The 21,298-nt window shown below is 60.7% G+C and overlaps 1 protein-coding gene across 2 annotated transcripts in view; it reads left to right on the top strand.

Annotated features, from left to right (window-relative positions):
- Positions 1-21,298, top strand: part of ARNT2 (aryl hydrocarbon receptor nuclear translocator 2) — a 51,808-nt gene that overhangs the window by 22,541 nt on the left and 7,969 nt on the right. For both annotated transcript variants that reach the window (XM_084869118.1, XM_084869117.1), the window contains exons 5-11: positions 1,693-1,795; positions 2,951-3,016; positions 4,141-4,226; positions 13,198-13,274; positions 16,860-16,994; positions 19,236-19,310; positions 20,281-20,432. In XM_084869118.1, coding sequence (XP_084725244.1) covers positions 1,693-1,795; positions 2,951-3,016; positions 4,141-4,226; positions 13,198-13,274; positions 16,860-16,994; positions 19,236-19,310; positions 20,281-20,432 — 694 coding nt within the window. The remainder of the gene's footprint in view (positions 1-1,692; positions 1,796-2,950; positions 3,017-4,140; positions 4,227-13,197; positions 13,275-16,859; positions 16,995-19,235; positions 19,311-20,280; positions 20,433-21,298) is intronic.

Below are 21,298 nucleotides of genomic sequence, written 5' to 3'. Positions count from 1 at the left end.
TAGGTGGTTCTCCCTGAGGGTCCGTGCAGCCCTGGCTGCCCTCCTCGCCGCCTCGTTGGCTTCTCGTTAGCGCCTCCCCCTGTGGTGGGGTCGGGAGTGGGCACACACACAGACGCTGCTTGGCAGGCGCTCTATCCACTGAGCCACACCGGCCACTGCAACCACATCCACTAAGGCCACGCCCATAGCCTCTATGGTCACGCCCACCCCTGCCAAAGCCACGCCCACAACAACCACAGCCACGCCCACCACAGCCACGCCCACCACCTGTTTTGTGTTAAAACAAAACAAAACACGACAGGATACGGCGTTTCCCGTTCTCTCCAGGATCGCGTTGATGGAAGCATCCTGATTTCCATTTGTGTTCCGGCGTCTTTAGGAACGCAAAGCCTTCTCAGGCGATTTTATATCCAAGACAAACGTCCGATTCTTCTCCGTCAAAAAACAAAAACAAAAAAAGCTGAGCCTTCGTGGCTGAGCGCCGACCTCGCAACCAGGAGGCCAGGGTTCGATTCCCGGCCGGGGCACAGGCCCGGGTGGCCGGCTCCATCCCCAGTGGGGGGCGTGCTGGAGGCGAGTTGATCCCTGATTCTGTCATCGTGGATGTGTCTGTCTTCCTTCCTCTCTAAAATCAATAAAAAATATAGATTAAAAAAAATTCTTATCAATGTTCCCGGCTGGTGTGGCTCAGTGGATAGAGCGTCGGCCTGCGGACTGAAGGGTCCCGGGTTCACTTCCAGCTCAGGGCACTTGCCCAGGTTGCGGGCTTGATCCCCTTGTGTGGGGCGTGCAGGAGGCAGCTAATCCATGATTCTCTCTCATTACAGATGTTTCTATCTATCCCTCTCCCGTCCTCTCTGAAATCATTTATATATATATATAAATTGTTTTAATTGATTTTTTACAGAGAGGAAGGGAGAGGGACAGAGAGCTAGAAACATCGATGAGAGAGAAACATCCATCAGCTGCCTCCTGCACACCCCCTACTGGGGATGAGCCCACAACCAAGGTCCATGCCCTTGACCAGAATCGGACCCGGGACCCTTCAGCCCGCAGGCCGACGCTCTATCCACTGAGCCACACCAGTTAGGGCTAGAAATACCTCTTTATATAAAACACTAAGTGACCATTACAAGAGGTTGACCGAACTGGGAGACCAGTTGCTATGACGTGCACTGACCACCAGGGGGCAGACACTCAATGCAAGAGCTTCCCCCTGGGGGTCAGTGTGCAGCCAACCTCCCACGGTCCCGTCCCCCCCCACCCCCTCCAGCTCCAGACTGGGTGAGAGGCCTGATCGCCAACCCGGCCGAGGGACCCCACCTGTGCACGAATTCATGCACCGGGCCTCTAGTCTTTTTAAAAAAGAAAACGGGCCTTTGGGATGGTGCAGAGTGTACCGCCCCCTGCATTTCCTGCCAAAGGAACTTGCAGGCAAAGGATGCTGGGAGCTTGCAGGCAAAGGATGCTGGGAGCTTGCAGGCAAAGGATGCTGGGAACTTGCAGGCAAAGGATGCTGGGAACTCTCGGGGACGAGGGGCGGGCGGGACCCTGTGGGTTCTCATTGCAGAGCGGGTGCAGCGAGCTCCCTGCCCCCGCCCCCGCCCCCTGAGGCCCACAGGCCGAGGCCGAGGCTGATGCACCACCCTGCTCTCCCTCTCTCTCTCTCTCTCTCTCTCTCCCCCCCCTCAGGCCGGATCCTGGACCTGAAGACGGGGACCGTGAAGAAGGAGGGGCAGCAGTCCTCCATGCGCATGTGCATGGGCTCCAGACGCTCCTTCATCTGCAGGATGAGGTCTGTCTGGGTGGGCGGTGGGCGTGGCTTTGGCGGGCGGTGGGCGTGGCCGAGATGGTTGTGGGCGTGGCCTCTGGGTGGTGTGTGGTTGGAGTGGTGGGCGTGGCTTTGGTAGGGGCAGGCGTGACCATAGTGGTTATGGGCGTGACCTCAGTGGGTGTGGTTGGGGTGGTGGGCGTGGCTTTGGTGGGTGGTGGGTGTGACCGCAGTAGTTGCGGGCGTGGCTTAGGCTGGTGGTGGGTGTGGCTATGGTGATGGTGGGCGTTTTTTGGCGGGTGGTGGGCGTGGCTACAGTGGAGGATCGCCTCCATGGCTGGTGGGAGGGTGGGGGTGGGGGGTTTGACATACAGGCCACCTTGGGTTCACTGCTGTGGCTTCCTCTTCTCTCTCTCTCTCTCTCTCTTAAAGAATAACAGTTTTAAAGCTCCTTTTATGCATTTGAATTTTTTTAAAGAAAATAAATTTTATTGATTTTTTTACAGAGAGGAAAGGATAGGGATCGAGAGTTAGAAACATCGATGAGAGAGAAACATCGACCAGCTGCCTCCTGCACGCCCCCCACTGGGGATGTGCCCGCAACCAAGGTACATGCCCTTGACCGGAATCGAACCCGGGACCCTTGAGTCCGCAGACGGACGCTCTATCCACTGAGCCACACCGGTTTCGGTGCTTCCTCTTCCCTTTTATTTTCTGTTGAACCCTCACCTGAGGATATTTTTTCCGTTGGTTTTTAGAGAGAGTGGGAGGGAGGGAGGGAGGATGAGAGGAGGGGAGGGAGGGAGGGAGCGGGGTGAGAGGGAGGGAGAAACACACAAGCGGTATAATTGACTCGCTTATTATTAAACCTATCATTATTGATCTCAGAGCGGAAGGGAGAGAGAGAGAGAGAGAGAGAGAGAGAGAGAGAGAGAGAGAGAGAGATGGAGAGAGGGAGAGAAACATCCCTGAGGAGAGAGGATCATGGATCGGCTGCCTCTTGCATGCCCCCTCCTGGGGATCAAGCCCACAACCCGGGCCTGTGCCCTGACCGGGATTCGAACCCTGACCCCCTGGTTCCTAGGCCGGTGCTCAACCGCGGAGCCGCGCCGGCCGGGCCCCGTATGATTCACAGCTGGCCCGGCCTTCGCTTACGCGGACGTGTCTTTCGACTCTTAGGTGTGGGAATGCTCCCCTGGACCACCTGCCGCTCAGCCGGATCACCACCATGAGGAAGCGGTTCAGGTCTGTACGGTTTTTTTTTTTTTTATGGTGTTTCGGGGCGCTGCTTGGAGGTAGCTGAGGGCCCTAAGCTGGGGAGTAGTTGAATGTGGAGAGGAGTAGCTGGGCGTGGAGAGGAATAGCTGAGCAGGGAGAGGAGTAGCTGAATATGGAGAGGAGTAGCTGAGCAGGGATAGGAGTATCTCGGTGTGAAGAGGAGTAGCTGGGTGTGGAGAGGAGTAGCTGGACGTGGATAGGAGTAGCTGAGCAGGGAGAGGAGTAGCTGGATGTGGAGAGAAGTATCTGGTTGTGGAGAGGAGTAGCTGGACACGGAGAGGAGTAGCTGAATGTGGAGAGGAGTAGCTGAGTGTGAAGAGGAGTAGCTGGGTGTGGAGAGGAGTAGCTGGGTGTGGAGAGGAGTAGATGAGTGTGGAGAGGAGTAGCTGGGTGTGGAGAGGAGTATCTGGGTGTGGAGAGGAGTAGCTGGGTGTGGAGAGGAGTAGCTGAGTGTGGAGAGGAGTAGATGAGTGTGGAGAGGAGTATCTGGTTGTGGAGAGGAGTAGCTGGACACGGAGAGGAGTAGCTGAATGTGGAGAGGAGTAGCTGAGTGTGAATAGGAGTAGCTGGGTGTGGAGAGGAGTAGCTGGGTGTGGAGAGGAGTAGATGAGTGTGGAGAGGAGTAGCTGGGTGTGGAGAGGAGTATCTGGGTGTGGAGAGGAGTAGCTGGGTGTGGAGAGGAGTAGCTGGTGTGGAGAAGGGTAGCTGGGTTTGGAGAGGAGTAGATGAGCGGGGAGAGGAGTAGCTGGGTGTGGAGAGGAGTAGCTGGTGTGGAGAGGAGTATCTGGGTGTGAAGAGGAGTAGCTGAGTGTGGAGAGGAGTAGCTGGGTTGGAGAGGAGTAGCCGGATATGGAGAGGGGCTGAGTGTGGGGAGGACCAGGAGACCCAGCAGGCCGGGTCTCTGGGGCTGAGACGAGAAAGGGAGCTGGGGGACGGGGGTATTTATTTCGGACTCTCAGACTGCGGGAGGAGGGGAAACAGTCAAGATTCAGAGCCTCCAGGCGAACCAGGGAGCCCGGTGGGTGGCTCGGGTACGGGAGGAGCCGCCGGACCCCTCGCCTGAGCCCGGGCGGGGACTCTTCTTCCCGCAGGAACGGCCTGGGGCCCGTGAAGGAAGGGGAGGCCCAGTACGCCGTGGTCCACTGCACCGGCTACATCAAGGCCTGGCCGCCCGCAGGTGAGCGGACGCGGCCTGCGTACGTACGGGGGACGGCCCCCTCCCCCCCCTTCCCCCGGCTCCGTGTCCGCCGTCTGTCACCCGCCCCCGCGGGCCGTAACGCCCAGGTGGCTGTGTCCAAGGCGGCAGAGAAACGCGGGTCAGAACTGGTGAGAATGGGCTGTCAGCAGGGTCCGCGAGGGCAGGGACCGCGTCAGGTCTCCACGTATCGCGGGCGGGAAGGCCGAAGGGTGCGGCTACTTGGAAAAACAAACAAACAAACAAACAAACAGCCCGGGTGACTCAGGTGTTCAGCCTGAGGACCGCCGTTCTGCCGGGAGCGTCTGCCCCCTGGTGGTCAGTGCATGTCCTAGCAACCGGTCAGCCGGTTGTTTGGTGATTCAGTCACTTAGGCTTTTAAATATGTAGACCCCCCCCCCCCAAAAAGAAAAAAAAGGGTTTTGATTTCAAAGAGGAAGAGGAAGGGAAACATCCATGAGGAGAGAGAATCACGGACCAGCTGCCTGCTGCACGCCCCACAGTGGGGATCCAGCCTGCAACCTGGGCCTGTGTCCTGACCGGGAATCGAACCGTGACCTCCTGGTTCATAGGTCCACGCTCAGCCACCGAGCCACGTCGGTCGGGCTGACCGTCCCCAATTAATGCTTTCCTTGTTTGAGTTAATCACTGTCCGTACACCGGCCAGTTCCTCTTCCTTCTGCCTGCCAGCCTGACTGCCCCCTAACCACTCCCCTGCCAGCCTGATCGCCCCCTAACCGCTCCCCTGCCAGCCTGACTGCCCCCTAACCGCTCCCCTGCCAGCCTGATCGCCCCCTAACCGCTCCCCTGCCAGCCTGACTGCCCCCTAACCACTCCCCTGCCAGTCTGACTGCCCCCTAACCACTCCCCCGCCAGCCTGATCGCCCCCTAACCGCTCCCCTGCCAGCCTGATCGCCCCCTAACCGCTCCCCTGCCAGCCTGACTGCCCCCTAACCACTCCCCCGCCAGCCTGATCACCCCCTAACCACTCCCCTGCCAGCCTGATCGCCCCCTAACCACTCCCCTGCCAGCCTGACTGCCCCCTAACCACTCCCCCGCCAGCCTGATCGCCCCCTAACCACTCCCCCGCCAGCCTGACTGCCCCCTAACCGCTCCCCTGCCAGCCTGACTGCCCCCTAACCACTCCCCTGCCAGCCTGACTGCCCCCTAACCGCTCCCCTGCCAGCCTGACTGCCCCCTAACCACTCCCCTGCCATCCTGACTGCCCCCTAACCACTCCCCTGCCAGCCTGACTGCCCCCTAACCACTCCCCTGCCAGCCTGACTGCCCCCTAACCACTCCCCCGCCAGCCTGATCGCCCCCTAACCGCTCCCCTGCCAGCCTGACTGCCCCCTAACCACTCCCCTGCCATCCTGACTGCCCCCTAACCGCTCCCCTGCCAGCCTGACTGCCCCCTAACCACTCCCCTGCCAGCCTGATCGCCCCCTAACCACTCCCCTGCCAGCCTGACTGCCCCCTAACCACTCCCCTGCCAGCCTGACTGCCCCCTAACCACTCCCCTGCCAGCCTGATCGCCCCCTAACCACTCCTCTGCCAGCCTGATCGCCCCCTAACCACTCCCCTGCCAGCCTGACTGCCCCCTAACCACTCCTCTGCCAGCCTGATCAGGGGAGGGCAGTTAGGGTCAATCGGGCCAACCAGGGAGCAGTTAGGCATTGACCAGGCTGGCAGGGGAGCGGTTAGGGGGCAATCAGGCTGGCGGGGGAGCGGTTAGGGGGCGATCAGGCTGGCAGGGGAGTGGTTAGGGGGCGATCAGGCCGGCGGGGGAGCGGTTAGGGGGCGATCAGGCTGGCAGGGGAGCGGTTAGGGGGCAGTCAGGCAGGCAGGGGAGTGGTTAGGGGGCAGTCAGGCCGGCAGGGGAGCGGTTAGGGGAGCGATCAGGCTGGCAGGGGGGCGGGTAGGGGGCTATCAGGCTGGCGGGGGAGCGGTTAGGGGGCGATCAGGCTGGCAGGGGAGCGGTTAGGGGGCGATCAGGCTGGCAGGGGAGCGGTTAGGGGGCGATCAGGCTGGCGGGGGAGTGGTTAGGGGGCAGTCAGGCTGGCAGGGGGGTGGTTAGGGGGCGATCAGGCTGGCAGGGGAGCGGTTAGGGGGCAGTCAGGCTGGCAGGGGGGTGGTTAGGGGGCGATCAGGCTGGCAGGGGAGCGGTTAGGGGGTGATCAGGCTGGCAGGGGAGCGGGTAGGGGGCTATCAGGCTGGCGGGGGAGCGGTTAGGGGGTGATCAGGCTGGCAGGGGGGTGGTTAGGGGGCGATCAGGCTGGCAGGGGGGTGGTTAGGGGAGCGATCAGGCTGGCGGGGGGGCGGTTAGGGGGCGATCAGGCTGGCAGGGGAGCGGTTAGGGGGCGATCAGGCTGGCAGGCAGAAGGAAGGGGAACTGGCCGGTGTAAGGACAGTCTCTGGCCTCACCAGCTCGCTCTTGGCACCGTGTTGGGGCTCCAGGCGCACAGCACCCCGCCAGCAGCGCCCCGATAGATGGCTCTAGGCTAACGCGAGGCGTCCTGTGGGGGAACCGGGGGAGGGGCCGGCCGGGTGCAGGCAGGGCGGCTGGGCGGGCGTGGGGGTGGCGGGGGGCTCTGTGCTGGGAGTGCCCGGGGACGGGGCGGCCGGCCGAGGGACGGGTGACGGGCGAGGCCTGGAAACTTGGCCCGGGCGGCGGTGGCAGCAGCTGGTGTTTGTGTTGGAGGAGCAGGGAGGTGATTTCGGCCTGGAAGTATGTGAGGGGGAGGCGCAGGGGGGAGGAGGGACGCGTCCTGCTGAGCGGGGCCCGGGGGCGCCCTGGGGACCACGTGGACAAAAAGAAAAATAAAGAGGAAAGTGCCTGAAAAGTACATTTTTTTAACTCCGAAGGAGCCCTGGCTGGTGTGGCCCAGTGGATAGAGCGTCGGCCTGCGGACAGAAGGGTCCCAGGTTCAATTCCGGTCAGGAGCATGTACATTGGTTGCGGGCACATCCCCAGTGGGGAGTGTGCAAGAGGCAGCTGGTCGATGTTTCTCTCTCATCGATGTTTCTGACTCTCTCTCTCCCTCTCCCTTCCTCTCTGTAAAAAAATCGATAAAATATATTAAAAGAAAAAAAAGGAAAATGAGCCAAGGATAGGAAAAGACTGTTAAAAGTGCACGTACACACACATGCATGTGCATGCACACCACACACACACATGCTCGCATGTAACACACGTGCGCACGTGCGCAACACACACACACACACACACACACTCTAAGCCTTTGGGGGGAAACTCGGTCTTCCGTGACCCATCACTGCGAATCGGAATAATCAGATAACCATCCCTTCGTACCTACCAAATACCGTATTTCCCGGCGTACAAGACGACCCCCTAATTTTACAGTTAAAACATAGGTTTAGGCCTATATTCGCTGTATAAGACTACCCCCCACTTCCGAGGAAACACCAGTCCTTTTTTTAATAGACCGCCGCTCTGACTCCAGCCAATCTGAGCAGGCTTTTTACTAGGCTTTTTTCGTTTCAAAAGTCATCTTATACACCGGAAAATACGGTAGCCAAAAAAAAAAAAAAAAAAAAAAAAAGTCGGTGAGATTCAGAAGCTGGGACACACGTACCTGCTGCTGGTGGGAGTCCACGCCGCCTAAGGGAGAGGGAGAGACAGACACCGACGTGAGAGAGACACGCCCACCAGTTGCTTCCCCACCTTGGCCGGGAACCTGCCACCGAGGTGCATGCCTTTGACCCGGACTCGAACCCGGGACCCTTCGGGTCACCCAGGGGTTCTCAGCCATAACATGATCTCCGTTGCACCTTCCTAACTGTCGTTTTGCCGCCACTGTTCCGAATCGCAGGGTCGCCTAAGACCATCGGAAAACACAGACGTTTACGTTACAATTCATTCGCAGTAGCAAAATTACAGTGGCTGGGGCCGAAACCGGTGTGGCTCAGTGGATAGAGCGCCGGCCTGCGGACGGAAGGGTCCCGGGTTCGATTCCGGCCAAGGGCATGGACCTTGGTTGCGGGCACATCCCCAGTAGGAGGTGTGCAGGAGGCCACTGGTCAATGTTTCTGTCAACGTTTCTGACTCTCTGTCCCTCTGTCTTCCTTTCTGTAAAAAAAAAAAATATATATATATATATATATATATATATATATATATATTTTTTAATGTATTTTATTGATTTTACACAGAGAGGAATTGAGAGAGATAGAGAGTTAGAAACATCGATGGGAGAGAAACATCGACCAGCTGCCTCTTGCACACCCCCCACCGGGAATGTGCCCGCAACCAATGTACATGACCGGAATCGAACCCAGGACCTGCCAGTCCGCAGGCCAACGCTCTACCGCTGAGCCACACTGGTTTCGGCTGATCGATGTTTCTGTCAACGTTTCTGACTCTCTGTCCCTCTGGCTTCCTCTCTGTAAAAAATCAATAAAATATTAAAACACACACACACACACACACAAAAGTAGCAAAATTACAGCGGTTGGGGGGGTCCCCATACCATGAGGCCCTGCGTGAGAGGGCCGAGGCATTAGGAAGGCGGAGAACCACCGCTCTAACCACTGAGCCGCACCGGCCGGGGCCGGGGGACATTTCCAGGAAGGCAGAGGCGGCCATCCGGCCGCCGGCCCTCTTACCCTCCCACCCCCTGGCCAGGCCACGGGGCCCGGAGCCGGGGGCGGCCCCTCGCTCCATGCCCCCGCCGTGCCTCGTAAAACGGCCGCGAGGAATGCCGGCCCGCCCGCGCGCCCATGAGCTCAGCGGCCCGCGGTGTAAACAGTGAGTGACCTGCTCGTGGGAACCAGCCTTCCCAGCCCGGCCGGGAGGGGCCTGTGGGAACCCCGGGGGGCCGCCCCCTCGGGAGCTGCCCGGGAGGGGCCAGGAGCCGGCAGGAGCCTCGTCAAAAGATTCTTAGGGCCCTGGCTGGTGTGGCTCAGTGGGTAGAGCGTCGGCCTGCGGACGGAAAGGTCCCGGGTTCGATTCCGGTCAAGGGCATGGACCTTGGTGGCGGGCACATCCCCAGGTGGGGTGTGTGCAGGAGGCAGCTGATGGATGTCTCTCTCTCTCTCTCTCATCGATGTTTCTGACTCTCTATCCCCCTCTCCCTTCCTCTCTGAAATCAACAGAAGTACATATTGAAATAAAAATGTGCCCTGACCGGTTTGGCTCAATGGATAGTGCATCGGCCTGCGGACTGAGGGGTCCCAGGTTCGATTCCGGTCAAGGGCAGGGACCTTGGTTGCGGGCACATCCCCAGGTCGGGGGGCGTGCAGGAGGCAGCTGGTCGATGATTCTCTCTCTCATCGATGTTTCTGACTCTCTCTCCCCCTCTCCCTTCCTCTCTGTAAAACATCCATAAAATATCCTTAGGGTTTGTCTGGGCTGAGCGTCCACCTGGGAGCCGGGAGGTCAGGGTTCGATTCCCGGTCAGGGCACAGGCCCGGGTGGCAGGCTCCATCCCCAGTGGGGGGCGTGCGGGAGGCAGCCGACCAGAGAATCTCTCATCATTTCTCTCTCCCTCTCCCTTTCTCTCTCCCTCTAAAAAAGCAATGCGTAGTCCTAGCCGATGTTGCTCAGTGGTTAGAGACCAGGCCCTGGGACCTAAGGGTCCCGGGTAAGATTCCGGCCAAGGGCATGTCCCTAGATTGTGGGCTCCATCCCCAGTGGGGGGGCGTGCAGGAGGCAGCCGATCCGTGATTCTCTCTCTTCGTGGATGTCTCTCTCTCTCGCTCTCCCTCTCCCTTCCTCTCTGACATCAATAAAAATAAAATAAAATAAAAAAAAGTCTTGGACAGCCCACCGGCCACCCGCGTGCTCCCTCCTGAGTCTGCGTTAAGCACACAGGTCACGGAACATCTCGGTCACTTCCGGAGCCCCTCCGGGCACACTGGGGCATCCCCGGGGAGCCTGACAGCATTTCATTCTTAAAAAATATATATTTTATCAATTTTTTTTTTTTAACAGAGATGAAGGGAGAGAGAGAGAGAAACATCCATGACGAGAGAAACATCCATCGGCTGCCTCCTGCACGCCCCCCACTGGAGATCAAGCCCAGCAACCCAGGCATGTGCCCTTGACCGGGAATCGAACCCGGGACCCTTCGGTCTGCAGGCCGACGCTCTACCCACTGAGCCACACCAGTTAGGGCTTAAATGATTTTTAAGAAAATATTTATATTTTATTGATTTTTTTACAGAGAGGGAGAGGGATGGAGAGCTAGAAACATCGATGAGAGAGAGACATCCATCGGCTGCCTCCTGCACGCCCCACACTGGAGATCAAGCCCGCCACCCAGGCATGTGCCCTTGACCGGGAATCGAACCCGGGACCCTTCGGTCTGCAGGCCGATGCTCTACCCACTGAGCCATACCAGCCAGGACCTGTTTGCACGCATTTTGCCCGGTGCTGGGCCGGCCCCTGCTCAGCAGGTCCCGGCGTCTCTCTGCGGGGGGTGTGGGGGTGTGGGGGGGTGGAATTTTTCTAGATGGTTCCAAGCGGCTCTGCTCCCAGCTCGCTCCCCTCACACCCGGGAGCCCCGTCTCCATTTCCCGGATCCGTGTTCTGTGCCCCGGACAGTTTGGCCCCAATTTCCTGCTTCGCTTCTTACAAATTCCTGGAGTTTCTCAATCCCAACCTGCTAGTCATGGTTCCTGTTTACTTTTATTTTATTTTGTTTAAAGCAACACTTTTTTAAAAAAAAATTTTTTTTTAGTTGATGTCAGAGAGGAAGGGAAAGGGAGAAAGAGGTAGAAACATCATTTCCTTCCAAAACCGGTGCGGCTCAGTGGATAGAGCCTCGGCCTGCGGACTGAAGGGTCCTGGGTTCGATTCAGGTCAAGGGCATGGAACTTGGTTGCGGGCACATCCCCAGTGGGGGGTGTGCAGGAGGCAGCTGATGGATGTTTCTCTCTCATCGATGTTTCTAACTCTCTGTCCCTCTCTCTTCCTCTCTGTAAAAAATCAATACAATATATTTTAAAAAAAAAGATGTGCCCGCAACTAAGGTACATGCCCTTGGCCGGAATCGAACCCGGGACCCTTGAGTCCGCAGGCCAACGCTCTATCCACTGAGCCACACCAGTTAGGCCTTAAATGATTTTTAAAAATAAATTTTTATTGATCTCAGAGAGGAAGGGAGAGGGGGAGAGAGATAGAAACATCCGCGATGAGAGAGAATCCCGGACCGGCTGCCTCCTGCACGCCCCCCACTGGGGATGGAGCCCGCCACCCGGGCCTGTGCCCTGACCGGGAATCGAACCCTGACCTCCTGGTTCCTAGGTGGATGCTCAACCGCGGAGCCACGGCCCCCTCCTTTCATCATTGTTTAAAGGACGCTTCCCAAACGCATTGGCTCAGGAAACTTTATTTTTTTTATTATTTTTTTTTGTCTAACGTGATTGCTCTCCCCAGAGAAGATGCTGGCAGGCGCTGGGAGCCAGTGGCCTGGATTCCTCACCCTGCAATTCTGCCCCCGCCCCCGTGTGGCGGAATGCAGGAAAATGTGTCTTCATTCACACGTGAGGGGCTGAGGCCAGGTCACACCCCCCCGGCTGGGGCGGAGCCAGGGCGAGCGTACCCCGTGTGAGGGTCGGAGAAACCCTTCTTTAGTTAATCCTCCCGCCACGATCGTTTTCCTTGGATTTTTACAAAACACGCATTTTACTGATTTCTTACAGAGAGGAGGAGAGAGGGACGGAGAGCCAGAAACACCGATGAGAGAGAATCGTGGATCAGCTGCCTCCTGCACACCCCCCACTGGGCATGTGCCCGCATCCAAGGTGCATGCTGCCCCTGGCCGGAATCGAACCCGGGACCCTTCCATTCGCAGGCCGGTGCTCTCTCCACTGGGCCACCCCGGCCAGGGCCTGAGAGGCATTTCTGGCTGGTGCCGAATTTCCTCCCGAAGAGCAGCTTCTAGTTCCACTTGGTGTGTGTGTGTGTGTGTGTGTGTGTGTGTGTCTCTGTGTGTGTCTGTGTGTGTGTGTGTGTCTCTGTGTGTGTCTCTGTGTCTCTGTGTGTGTGTGTCTGTGTGTGTTTGTGTGTGTGTGTGTGTCTGTGTGTTTCTGTGAGTGTGTGTCTGTGTGTGTGTGGGTCTGTGTCTCTGTGTGTGTGTCTCTCTATGTGTGTGTCTGTGTGTGTGTCTGTGTGTGTGTATGTGTGTCTCTGTGTCTGTGTGTGTGTGTCTCTGTGTGTGCCTCCGTGTGTGTGTGTGTGCGTCTGTGTGTATCTGTGTGTCTGTGCGTCTGTGTGTATCTGTGTGTCTGTGTGTGTCTGTGTGTCTCTGTGTGTGTGTCTGTGTGTCTCTGTGTGTGTCTGTGTCTCTGTGTGTGTCTCTGTGTGTGTCTGTATCTCTGTGTGTGTCTGTGTGTCTCTGTGTGTGTGTCTGTGTGTGTCTCTGTGTGTGTCTGTGTGTCTCTGTGTGTGTCTGTGTCTCTGTGTGTGTCTGTGTGTGTGAGTCTGAGTGTGTGTGTGTCTCACTGGGGTTTATTCAGACCCCAAGCAAAGGTGGGTTGAGGAAGGGCCCTCTGGGCTTGGGAAAGCCACCAGGGAATCGTCACAACGTTGCTCCAACGGCCAGGACACTCCTTCCTACGAAAATCCCGCTCTGGTCTGAACCGGTGTGGCTCAGAGGTCAGAGTGTCGGCCTGCGGACTGAAGGGTCCCAGTTCGATCCCGGTCAAGGGCATGGACCTTGGTTGTGGGCACATGCCCAGTCGGGGGTGTGCAGGAGGCAGCTGATGGATGTTTCTTTCTCATCGATGTTTCTAGCTCTCTCTCCCTCTCCCTTCCTCTCTCTGAAAAATCAATAAAATATATATTAAAAATGTATGTATTTTAAGAAGAAGGACGTCGGGCAGAGAGAGGAGCCGGCGGGTGGCTGGTGGGCCCGCGTTCCGGGGGCCGGGGTGGAATCGTGGGGCCCCTCACCCCCTTCCCGTTCCCCTGACGCCGCCTCTCTTTCAGGAATGACCATCCCCGAGGAGGACGCGGAGGTGGGGCAGGGCAGCAAGTACTGCCTGGTGGCCATCGGCCGGCTGCAGGTGAGGCACCCCTCCCCGGGGCAGTGCATGGCAGAGGGGCCTGCGGGTCCGGGGTCCCCCTGCTCCTGTGCGTTCAGACGGGGTGCGGGTCCGGGGTCCCCTGCTCCTGTGCGTTCAGACGGGGTGCGGGTCCGGGGGTCCCCCTGCTCCTGTGCGTTCAGACGGGGTGCGGGTCCGGGGTCCCCCTGCTCCTGTGCGTTCAGACGGGGTCCGGGGTGTCCCTGCTCCTGTGCGTTCAGACGGGGTGCGGGTCCGGGGTGTCCCTGCTCCTGTGCGTTCAGACGGGGTCCGGGGTGTCCCTGCTCCTGTGCGTTCAGACGGGGTGCGGGTCCGGGGTGTCCCTGCTCCTGTGCGTTCAGACGGGGTCCGGGGTGTCCCTGCTCCTGTGCGTTCAGACGGGGTGCGGGTCCAGGGTGTCCCTGCTCCTGTGCGTTCAGACGGGGTGCGGGTGTGGGGGTGTCCCTGCTCCTGTCCGTTCAGACGGGGTGCGGGTCCGGGGTGTCCCTGCTCCTGTGCGTTCAGACGGGGTCCGGGGTGTCCCTGCTCCTGTGCGTTCAGACGGGGTGCGGGTCCGGGTGTCCCTGCTCCTGTGCGTTCAGACGGGGTGCGGGTCCGGGGGTGTCCCTGCTCCTGTGCGTTCAGACGGGGTGCGGGTCCGGGGGTGTCCCTGCTCCTGTGCGTTCAGACGGGGTCCGGGGTGTCCCTGCTCCTGTGCGTTCAGACGGGGTGCGGGTCCGGGTGTCCCTGCTCCTGTGCGTTCAGACGGGGTGCGGGTCCGGGGGTGTCCCTGCTCCTGTGCGTTCAGACGGGGTGCGGGTCCGGGGGTGTCCCTGCTCCTGTGCGTTCAGACGGGGTGCGGGTGTGGGGTGTCCCTGCTCCTGTGCGTTCAGACGGGGTGCGGGTTCCGGGTGTCCCTGCTCCTGTGCGTTCAGACAGGGTGCGGGTCCGGGGTCCCCCTGCTCCTGTGCGTTCAGACGGGGTGCGGGTCCGGGGTCGCCCTGCTCCTGTGCGTTCAGACGGGGTGCGGGTCCGGGGTCCCCCTGCTCCTGTGCGTTCAGACGGGGTGCGGGTCCGGGGTCCCCCTGCTCCTGTGCGTTCAGACGGGGTGCGGGTCCGGGGTCCCCCTGCTCCTGTGCGTTCAGACGGGGTGCGGGTGTGGGGTCTCCCCGCTCCTGTGCGTTCAGACGGGGTGCGGGTCCGGGGTCTCCCTGCTCCTGTGCGTTCAGACAGGGTGCGGGTCCGGGGTCCCCCTGCTCCTGTGCGTTCAGACGGGGTGCGGGTCCGGGGTCGCCCTGCTCCTGTGCGTTCAGACGGGGTGCGGGTGTGGGGTCCCCCTGCTCCTGTGCGTTCAGACGGGGTGCGGGTCCGGGGTCCCCTGCTCCTGTGCGTTCAGACGGGGTGCGGGTCCGGGGTCTCCCTGCTCCTGTGCGTTCAGACGGGGTGCGGGTCCGGGGTCCCCCTGCTCCTGTGCGTTCAGACGGGGTGCGGGTCCGGGGTCTCCCTGTTCCTGTGTGTTCAGACGGGGTGCGGGTCCCGGGTCCCCCTGCTCCTGTGCGTTCAGACGGGGTGCGGGTGTGGGGTCTCCCCGCTCCTGTGCGTTCAGACGGGGTGCGGGTCCGGGGGTGTCCCCGCTCCTGTGCGTTCAGACGGGGTGCGGGTCCGGGGGTGTCCCCGCTCCTGTGCGTTCGGACGGGGTGCGGGTCCCGGGTCCCCCTGCTCCTGTGCGTTCAGACGGGGTGCGGGTCCGGGGTCCCCCTGCTCCTGTGCGTTCAGACGGGGTGCGGGTGTGGGGTGTCCCTGCTCCTGTGCGTTCAGACGGGGTGCGGGTTCCGGGTGTCCCTGCTCCTGTGCGTTCAGACGGGGTGCGGGTCCGGGGTCCCCCTGCTCCTGTGCGTTCAGACGGGGTGCGGGTCCGGGGTCCCCCTGCTCCTGTGCGTTCAGACGGGGTGCGGGTGTGGGGTGTCCCTGCTCCTGTGCGTTCAGACGGGGTGCGGGTCCGGGTGTCCCTGCTCCTGTGCGTTCAGACGGGGTGCGGGTGTGGGGGTCCCCCTGCTCCTGTGCGTTCAGACGGGGTGCGGGTCCGGGGTGTCCCTGCTCCTGTGCGTTCAGACGATGTGCCGGTCCGGGTCCCGCTCTGGGAGGAGGGGAGGCTGGGCCGGGAGCAGATGGAGCTGGAGCTGCAGACCGCTGGGCGCTCCCTAGGCCTGGAGCACTCCGACCTTCACACGTATGCACTCCGACTCCCACACTTGTGCACTCTGACACCCACACGTGTGTACTCTGACCCCCACAGGTGTGCACTCCGACCCCCACAGGTGTGCACTCTGACCCCCACATGTGTACACTCTGACCCCCACACGTGTGCACTCCGACCCCCACACATGTGTACTCCGACCCCCACAGGTGTGCACTCCGACTTCCACACGTGTGCACTCCGACCCCCACACGTGTGTACTCTGACCCCCACAGGTGTGCACTCCGACTCCCACACGTGTGCACTCCGACCCCCACAGGTGTGCACTCCGACCCCCACATGTGTGTACTCTGACCCCCACACGTGTGCACTCTAACCCCTACAAGTGTGCACTCTGACCCCTTTCACAATCCAGAACTGCTGGCTCCCAACTGCCTGCCTGCCCGCCCTCCTGATTGCCCCTAACTGCTTCTGCCTGCCAGCCTGATCACCCCTAACCACTCCCCTGCCTGCCTGATCGACGCCTAACTGCTCTCCTCTGCCTGCCTGATTGCCCCTCACTGCTCTCCCCTGCCGGCCTGATCACCCCTAACCACTCCCCTGCCAGCCTGATTGCACCTAACTGCCCTCCCCTGCCGGCCTGATCACCCCTAACCACTCCCCTGCCAGCCTGGTTGATGTCTAACTGCCCTCCCCTGCCAGCCTGATTGCCCCTAACTGCCCTCCCCTGCCAGCCTGATCGCCCCCTAACCACTCCCCTGCCAGCCTGACTGATGTCTAACTGCTCCCCTGCCAGTCTGTTTGCCTCTAACTGCCCTCTCCTGCAGGCCTGGTCCTCCCCTATCTGCCCTCCCCTGCAGGCCTGGTCACCCCTAACTGCCCTTCCCTGCTGGCCTGGTCACCCCTAACTGCCCTCCCCTGCAGGCCTGGTCCTCCCCTAACTGCCCTTCCCTGCTGGCCTGGTCACCCCTAACTGCCCTCCCCTGCAGGCCTGGTCCTCCCCTAACTGCCCTCCCCTGCAGGCCTGGTCCTCCCCTAACTGCCCTCCCCTGCAGGCTTGGTCACCCATAACTGCCCTCCTCTGCCAGCCTAGTCACCCTTAACTGCCCTCCCCTGCTGGCCATCTTGTGTCCACATGGGGTCGGCCATCTTGTGTGTTGGAGTGATGGTCCATTTGCATATCACCTCTTTATTATGTAGATAAGTCATGTACAACAGGACATTGTAAAAATCAGGCGACCACCTTTCCATTAAAACGTCCCTCGCATTCCGTGATATTGGCTGGGCCGCAGAACCACCCACCGCCGGCCGCCCACGCGCCAATGGCGTGGCCGGCTCGGCGGACCGGCCCCCGCCCCCCCCTCCTCTTCCTCACGCGGCGCCCCCCGCAGGTGACCAGCTCCCCCGTGTGCATGGACATGAGCGGGATGGCGGTGCCCACGGAGTTCCTGTCGCGGCACAGCGCCGACGGCGTCATCACCTTCGTCGACCCCCGCTGCATCAGCGTCATCGGCTACCAGCCCCAGGTGGGTGGCCGCCGGGCCCAGGGCCGCGGGGCCGGCCGAGCCTCCTGCACCACGCCCTCGCCTCCTGTGCTCCGGGCGCGACTCCGTCAGGGGGTGCAGGGCCCAGGTGGAGGGCCCAGGGGAAACTTCGCAGCCTGGAGCGGAGCCAGGCCTCCTGTTCCCGTCCTGGCCGGCAGCCATTTCTGTCTGGATTTGTTTACCTTCTATAACTGAAAACTTTTTTTTTTTTTTTAAATATATTTTTATTGATTTTATACAGAGAGGAAGGGAGAGAGATAGAGAGTTAGAAACATTGATGAGAGAGAATCATCGATCAGCCGCCTCCTGCACACCCCCCACCGGGGATATGCCCGCAACCAAGGTACATGCCCTTGACCGGAATCGAACCCGGGACCCTTCAGTCCCCAAGCCGACGCTCTATCCACTGAGCCACACCGGTCCCGGCCTATAACTGAAAACTTTGTAGCCTGGAGCAAAGCCAAGCCTCCTGCTCGCTCTGTGGCCGGCAGCCATTTCTGTCTGGATTTGTCTACCTTCTTTTTTTTTTTTTTAATATATTTTTTATCGGTTTTATACAGAGAAGAAGAGAGAGAGATAGAGAGTTAGAAACATGGATGAGAGAGAGTCATCGATCAGCTGCCTCTTGCACACCCCCTACTGGGGATGTGCCCACAACCAAGGTACATGCCCTTGACCGGAATCGAACCCGGGACCCTTCAGTCCCCAAGCCGACGCTCTATCCACTGAGCGAAACCGGTCTCGGAGATTTATCTACCTTCTCTAATTGAAACTTTGCAGCCTGGAGCAGAGCCAGGCCTCCTGCTCGCTCCCTGGCCGGCTGGCAGCCATTTCTGTCTGGATTTGTTTACCTTCTGTAATTGAAACTTTGTCACCTGGAGCGGAGGCCCGGGCCAGCCAAGGTGTGCAGGAAACTTGGCTTCCTTCATCGCCGGGGGCGACCCGAGCCTCCTGCCCTCTCTCTCCAGCTCCGTGGGTGCCATCATTTCTGTTGGAATTTATGTGTCTTCTACATTTGAAACTTTGTCGCCTTCAGCGGAGGCCTGTGTCCCCCATGAGGCCGTGGGAGCCCTGGCTGGTGTGGCTCAGTGGTTAAAGCACTGGCCTGCAGACCGAAGAAGGGTCCCGGGTTCAATGCGGGTCAACAGCATGGACCTCAGTGGCAGGGGCCCTGGTCAGAGCATGTGCAGGAGGCAACCCACCCACGTGTTTCTCTCCCATTGACGTTTCAATCTCTGTCTCTCCCTCTCTCTTCTGCTCTCTTTAAAAACCAATGGGGAAATATCGTCAGGTGAGGATTAGCAACAAATAGAAACTGAATGAAATGACATGAGAGGGTTATTCTAAACCTTAAAAAATAAAACAAAAATAAAGCTGCATATATATATATATATATATATATATATATATATATATACACACATACATACATACTAGAGGCCCAGTGCACAAAATTTGTGCATGGGTGGGGGGTGTATCCCTCAGCCCAGCCTGCACCCTCTCCAGTCTGGGACCCCTCTCACACTCGAGGACTGCTGGCTCCCAACTGCTCGCCTGCCTGCCTCCCTGATTGCCCCTAACCACTTCTGCCTGCCAGCCTGATCACCCCTAACTGCTCCCCTGCCAGCCCATTTGCCCCCAACTTCTCTCCGCTGCAGGCCTGGTCACCGTAACTGCCCTCCCCTGCAGGCCTGGTCCCCCCCAACTGCCCTCCCCTGCTGGCTCGGTCACTCCTAACTGCCCTAGTTATCCTAACTGCCCTCCCTTGCCAGGCTGGTCACCCCTAACTGCCCTCCCCTGAAGGATTGATCACCCCCAACCTGGGGCCTTAGTGCAGTGAGACGCCGGGGTCAGCGAGGCCAGGGGGCCTGGGATGGGGGCTCCGCAGCCAGCATCGTGGTGGCGCAGGGTAGGTAACGCTCACCGCCTTTTCCCCCTCATCCCGGGGTGAGCTAGAGATGGGGTGAGGAGGACTCTTAGAGAGAGAGGAAGAGACAGAGAGAAACGTTGATGGGAGAGAGACACATGGACGGGTTGCCTCCTGCACACGCCCCTACCAGGGCCCAGGCGGGGGAGGAGCCTGCCACCGAGGTCCCTGCCCTTGCCCGGCATCGAACCCTGGGGCCCTTCGGTCCGCAGGCCGGCGCTCTAACCACTGAGCCACACCGGCCGGGGCTCCCTGGAGAGGGGCCCGGTTTCCCTAAAGCGTCGCTCCTCCCGCAGGACCTTCTGGGGAAGGACATCCTGGAGTTCTGCCACTCGGAGGACCAGAGCCACCTGCGGGAGAGCTTCCAGCAGGTACCGCGGCCCGCCCCACACGAGGACCGAGCCCAAAACTGCGCATGTGTCCTGAGTGGAACCGAACCCGGACCCTCAGTCTGCAGGCCGACGCTCTGCCCATTGAGTCACATCGGCCAGAGCTTAGCTGCTGTCCACTGAACACCTACTATGTGCAGCTGAGCACCTACTATGTGCCTGCACGATGGAAAACCCTTTTACATAAACGTCCCTCCTGCTGACTCCACCTCGTCCCTCCTGCTGACTCCACCCCGTCCCTCCCACTGACTCCGCCCCCCTCCCTCCCACTGACTCCGCCTGACCCTCCTGCTGACTCCACCCTGTCCCTTCCGCTGACTCCGCCCCCTCCCTCCCACTGACTCCGCCCCATCCCTCCTGCTGACTCCGCCCCCTCCCGCTGACTCCGCCCCCCTCCCTCCCACTGACTCCGCCTGACCCTCCTGCTGACTCCACCCTGTCCCTTCCGCTGACTCCGCCCCATCCCTCCTGCTGACTCCGCCCCCTCCCGCTGACTCCGCCCCCTCCCTCCCACTGACTCCGCCTGACCCTCCTGCTGACTCCACCCTGTCCCTCCCGCTGACTCCGCCCCATCCCTCCCCTGACTCCGCCAGTCCCTCCCGCTGACTCCACCCCCTTCCTCCCACTGACCACCCGACCCTCCTGCTGACTCCGCCCCCTCCCTCCCACTGACTCCGCCCCATCCCTCCCCTGACTCCGCCAGTCCCTCCCGCTGACTCCACCCCCTTCCTCCCACTGACCACCCGACCCTCCTGCTGACTCCGCCCCCTCCCTCCCACTGACTCCGCCCCTGTCCCTCCTGCTGACTCCACCCCTGTCCCTCCCATTGACTCTGCCCTTCCTCCCGCTGACTCCGCCCCATCCCCCTTGCTGACTCCGCCCCTCCACCTGCTGACCCCGCCCCCTCTCGCTGACTCCCCCCCTCTCGCTGACCCCGCCCCTCCGCCCGCAGGTGGTGAAGCTCAAGGGCCAGGTGCTGTCCGTCATGTACCGCTTCCGCACCAAGAACCGCGAGTGGCTGCTGCTGCGCACCAGCAGCTTCACCTTCCAGAACCCGTACTCGGACGAGATCGAGTACCTCATCTGCACCAACACCAACGTCAAGTGCGTGCCCTGCCCCAGGCCCCCCCATTTCCCCTCCAACTCCCCCCTGCAGGCCCTGAGCAGGGACCTGGGGCGTGGGCCCCTCCCCTCAGCCCCCCACCCTGCAGGCTCTGAGCAGGGACCTAGGACGTGGACCCCTCCCCTTGCCCCCCTCCCCTTGCCCCCCTCCCCTTGCCCCCCTCCCCCTGCAGGCGCCCAGCGGGGACCTGGGGCGTGGGCCCCTCCCCCACTGGCAGGCCCACCCGCCTCAGTGGCCCCGGGTGCCCGGGTCCCGTCCGCCTCCCACCCCCTGAGGGCGATGCAGGGCTCTGGGTCCCACTGAGCCGGGCAGGACAGCGAGAGCCCACAGTACCCCCAGGGTCTCCGCTGCTCCCCCTTATCCCTCCGCCGCCTCCTGGACGCCCCCCACTGGGGATGGAGCCCCCAACCCGGGCCTGTGCCCTGACCGGAATCGAACCCTGGCCTCCTGGTTCACAGGTCGGGGGGCGTCCATCTCTGTCCCCAGGCCGAGGGGTCCCCGTCCCCAGCCCCCCCTGCCTGTGGGGGAGCCCTGGGAATGGGGGAGGCCCCTCGTCACGCAGGCGGGCCCGGCACCATTCTAGAACATTCTAGAACATTCTAGAACATTCTAGAACCTTCCCCCCTCGATGCCCGTGTGGGGACTGGGTGTCGGCGAGAGCTGCCTGCTCACAGGATCCCGGCCCTGTCTCCCCTGTCTGTCCGTCCGTCTGCCTGTCCCACGTCCCAACCACTGACCTTCCCTGGCCTTAGACTCCCCCTCGCCACCCCCCACCCCCTTGTCCCCAGCCGGCGTGGCTCCATGGCTGAGCATCGACCTAGGAACCAGGAGGTCAGGGTTCGATTCC

The sequence above is a fragment of the Pipistrellus hanaki genome (genome assembly GCF_964339955.1).
Source record: "Pipistrellus hanaki genome assembly, chromosome: 21".
Lineage (NCBI taxonomy): Eukaryota > Metazoa > Chordata > Mammalia > Chiroptera > Vespertilionidae > Pipistrellus > Pipistrellus hanaki.
Note: the sequence above shows the minus strand (reverse complement) of the source record. Positions and strands in the feature narration are given on the sequence as shown.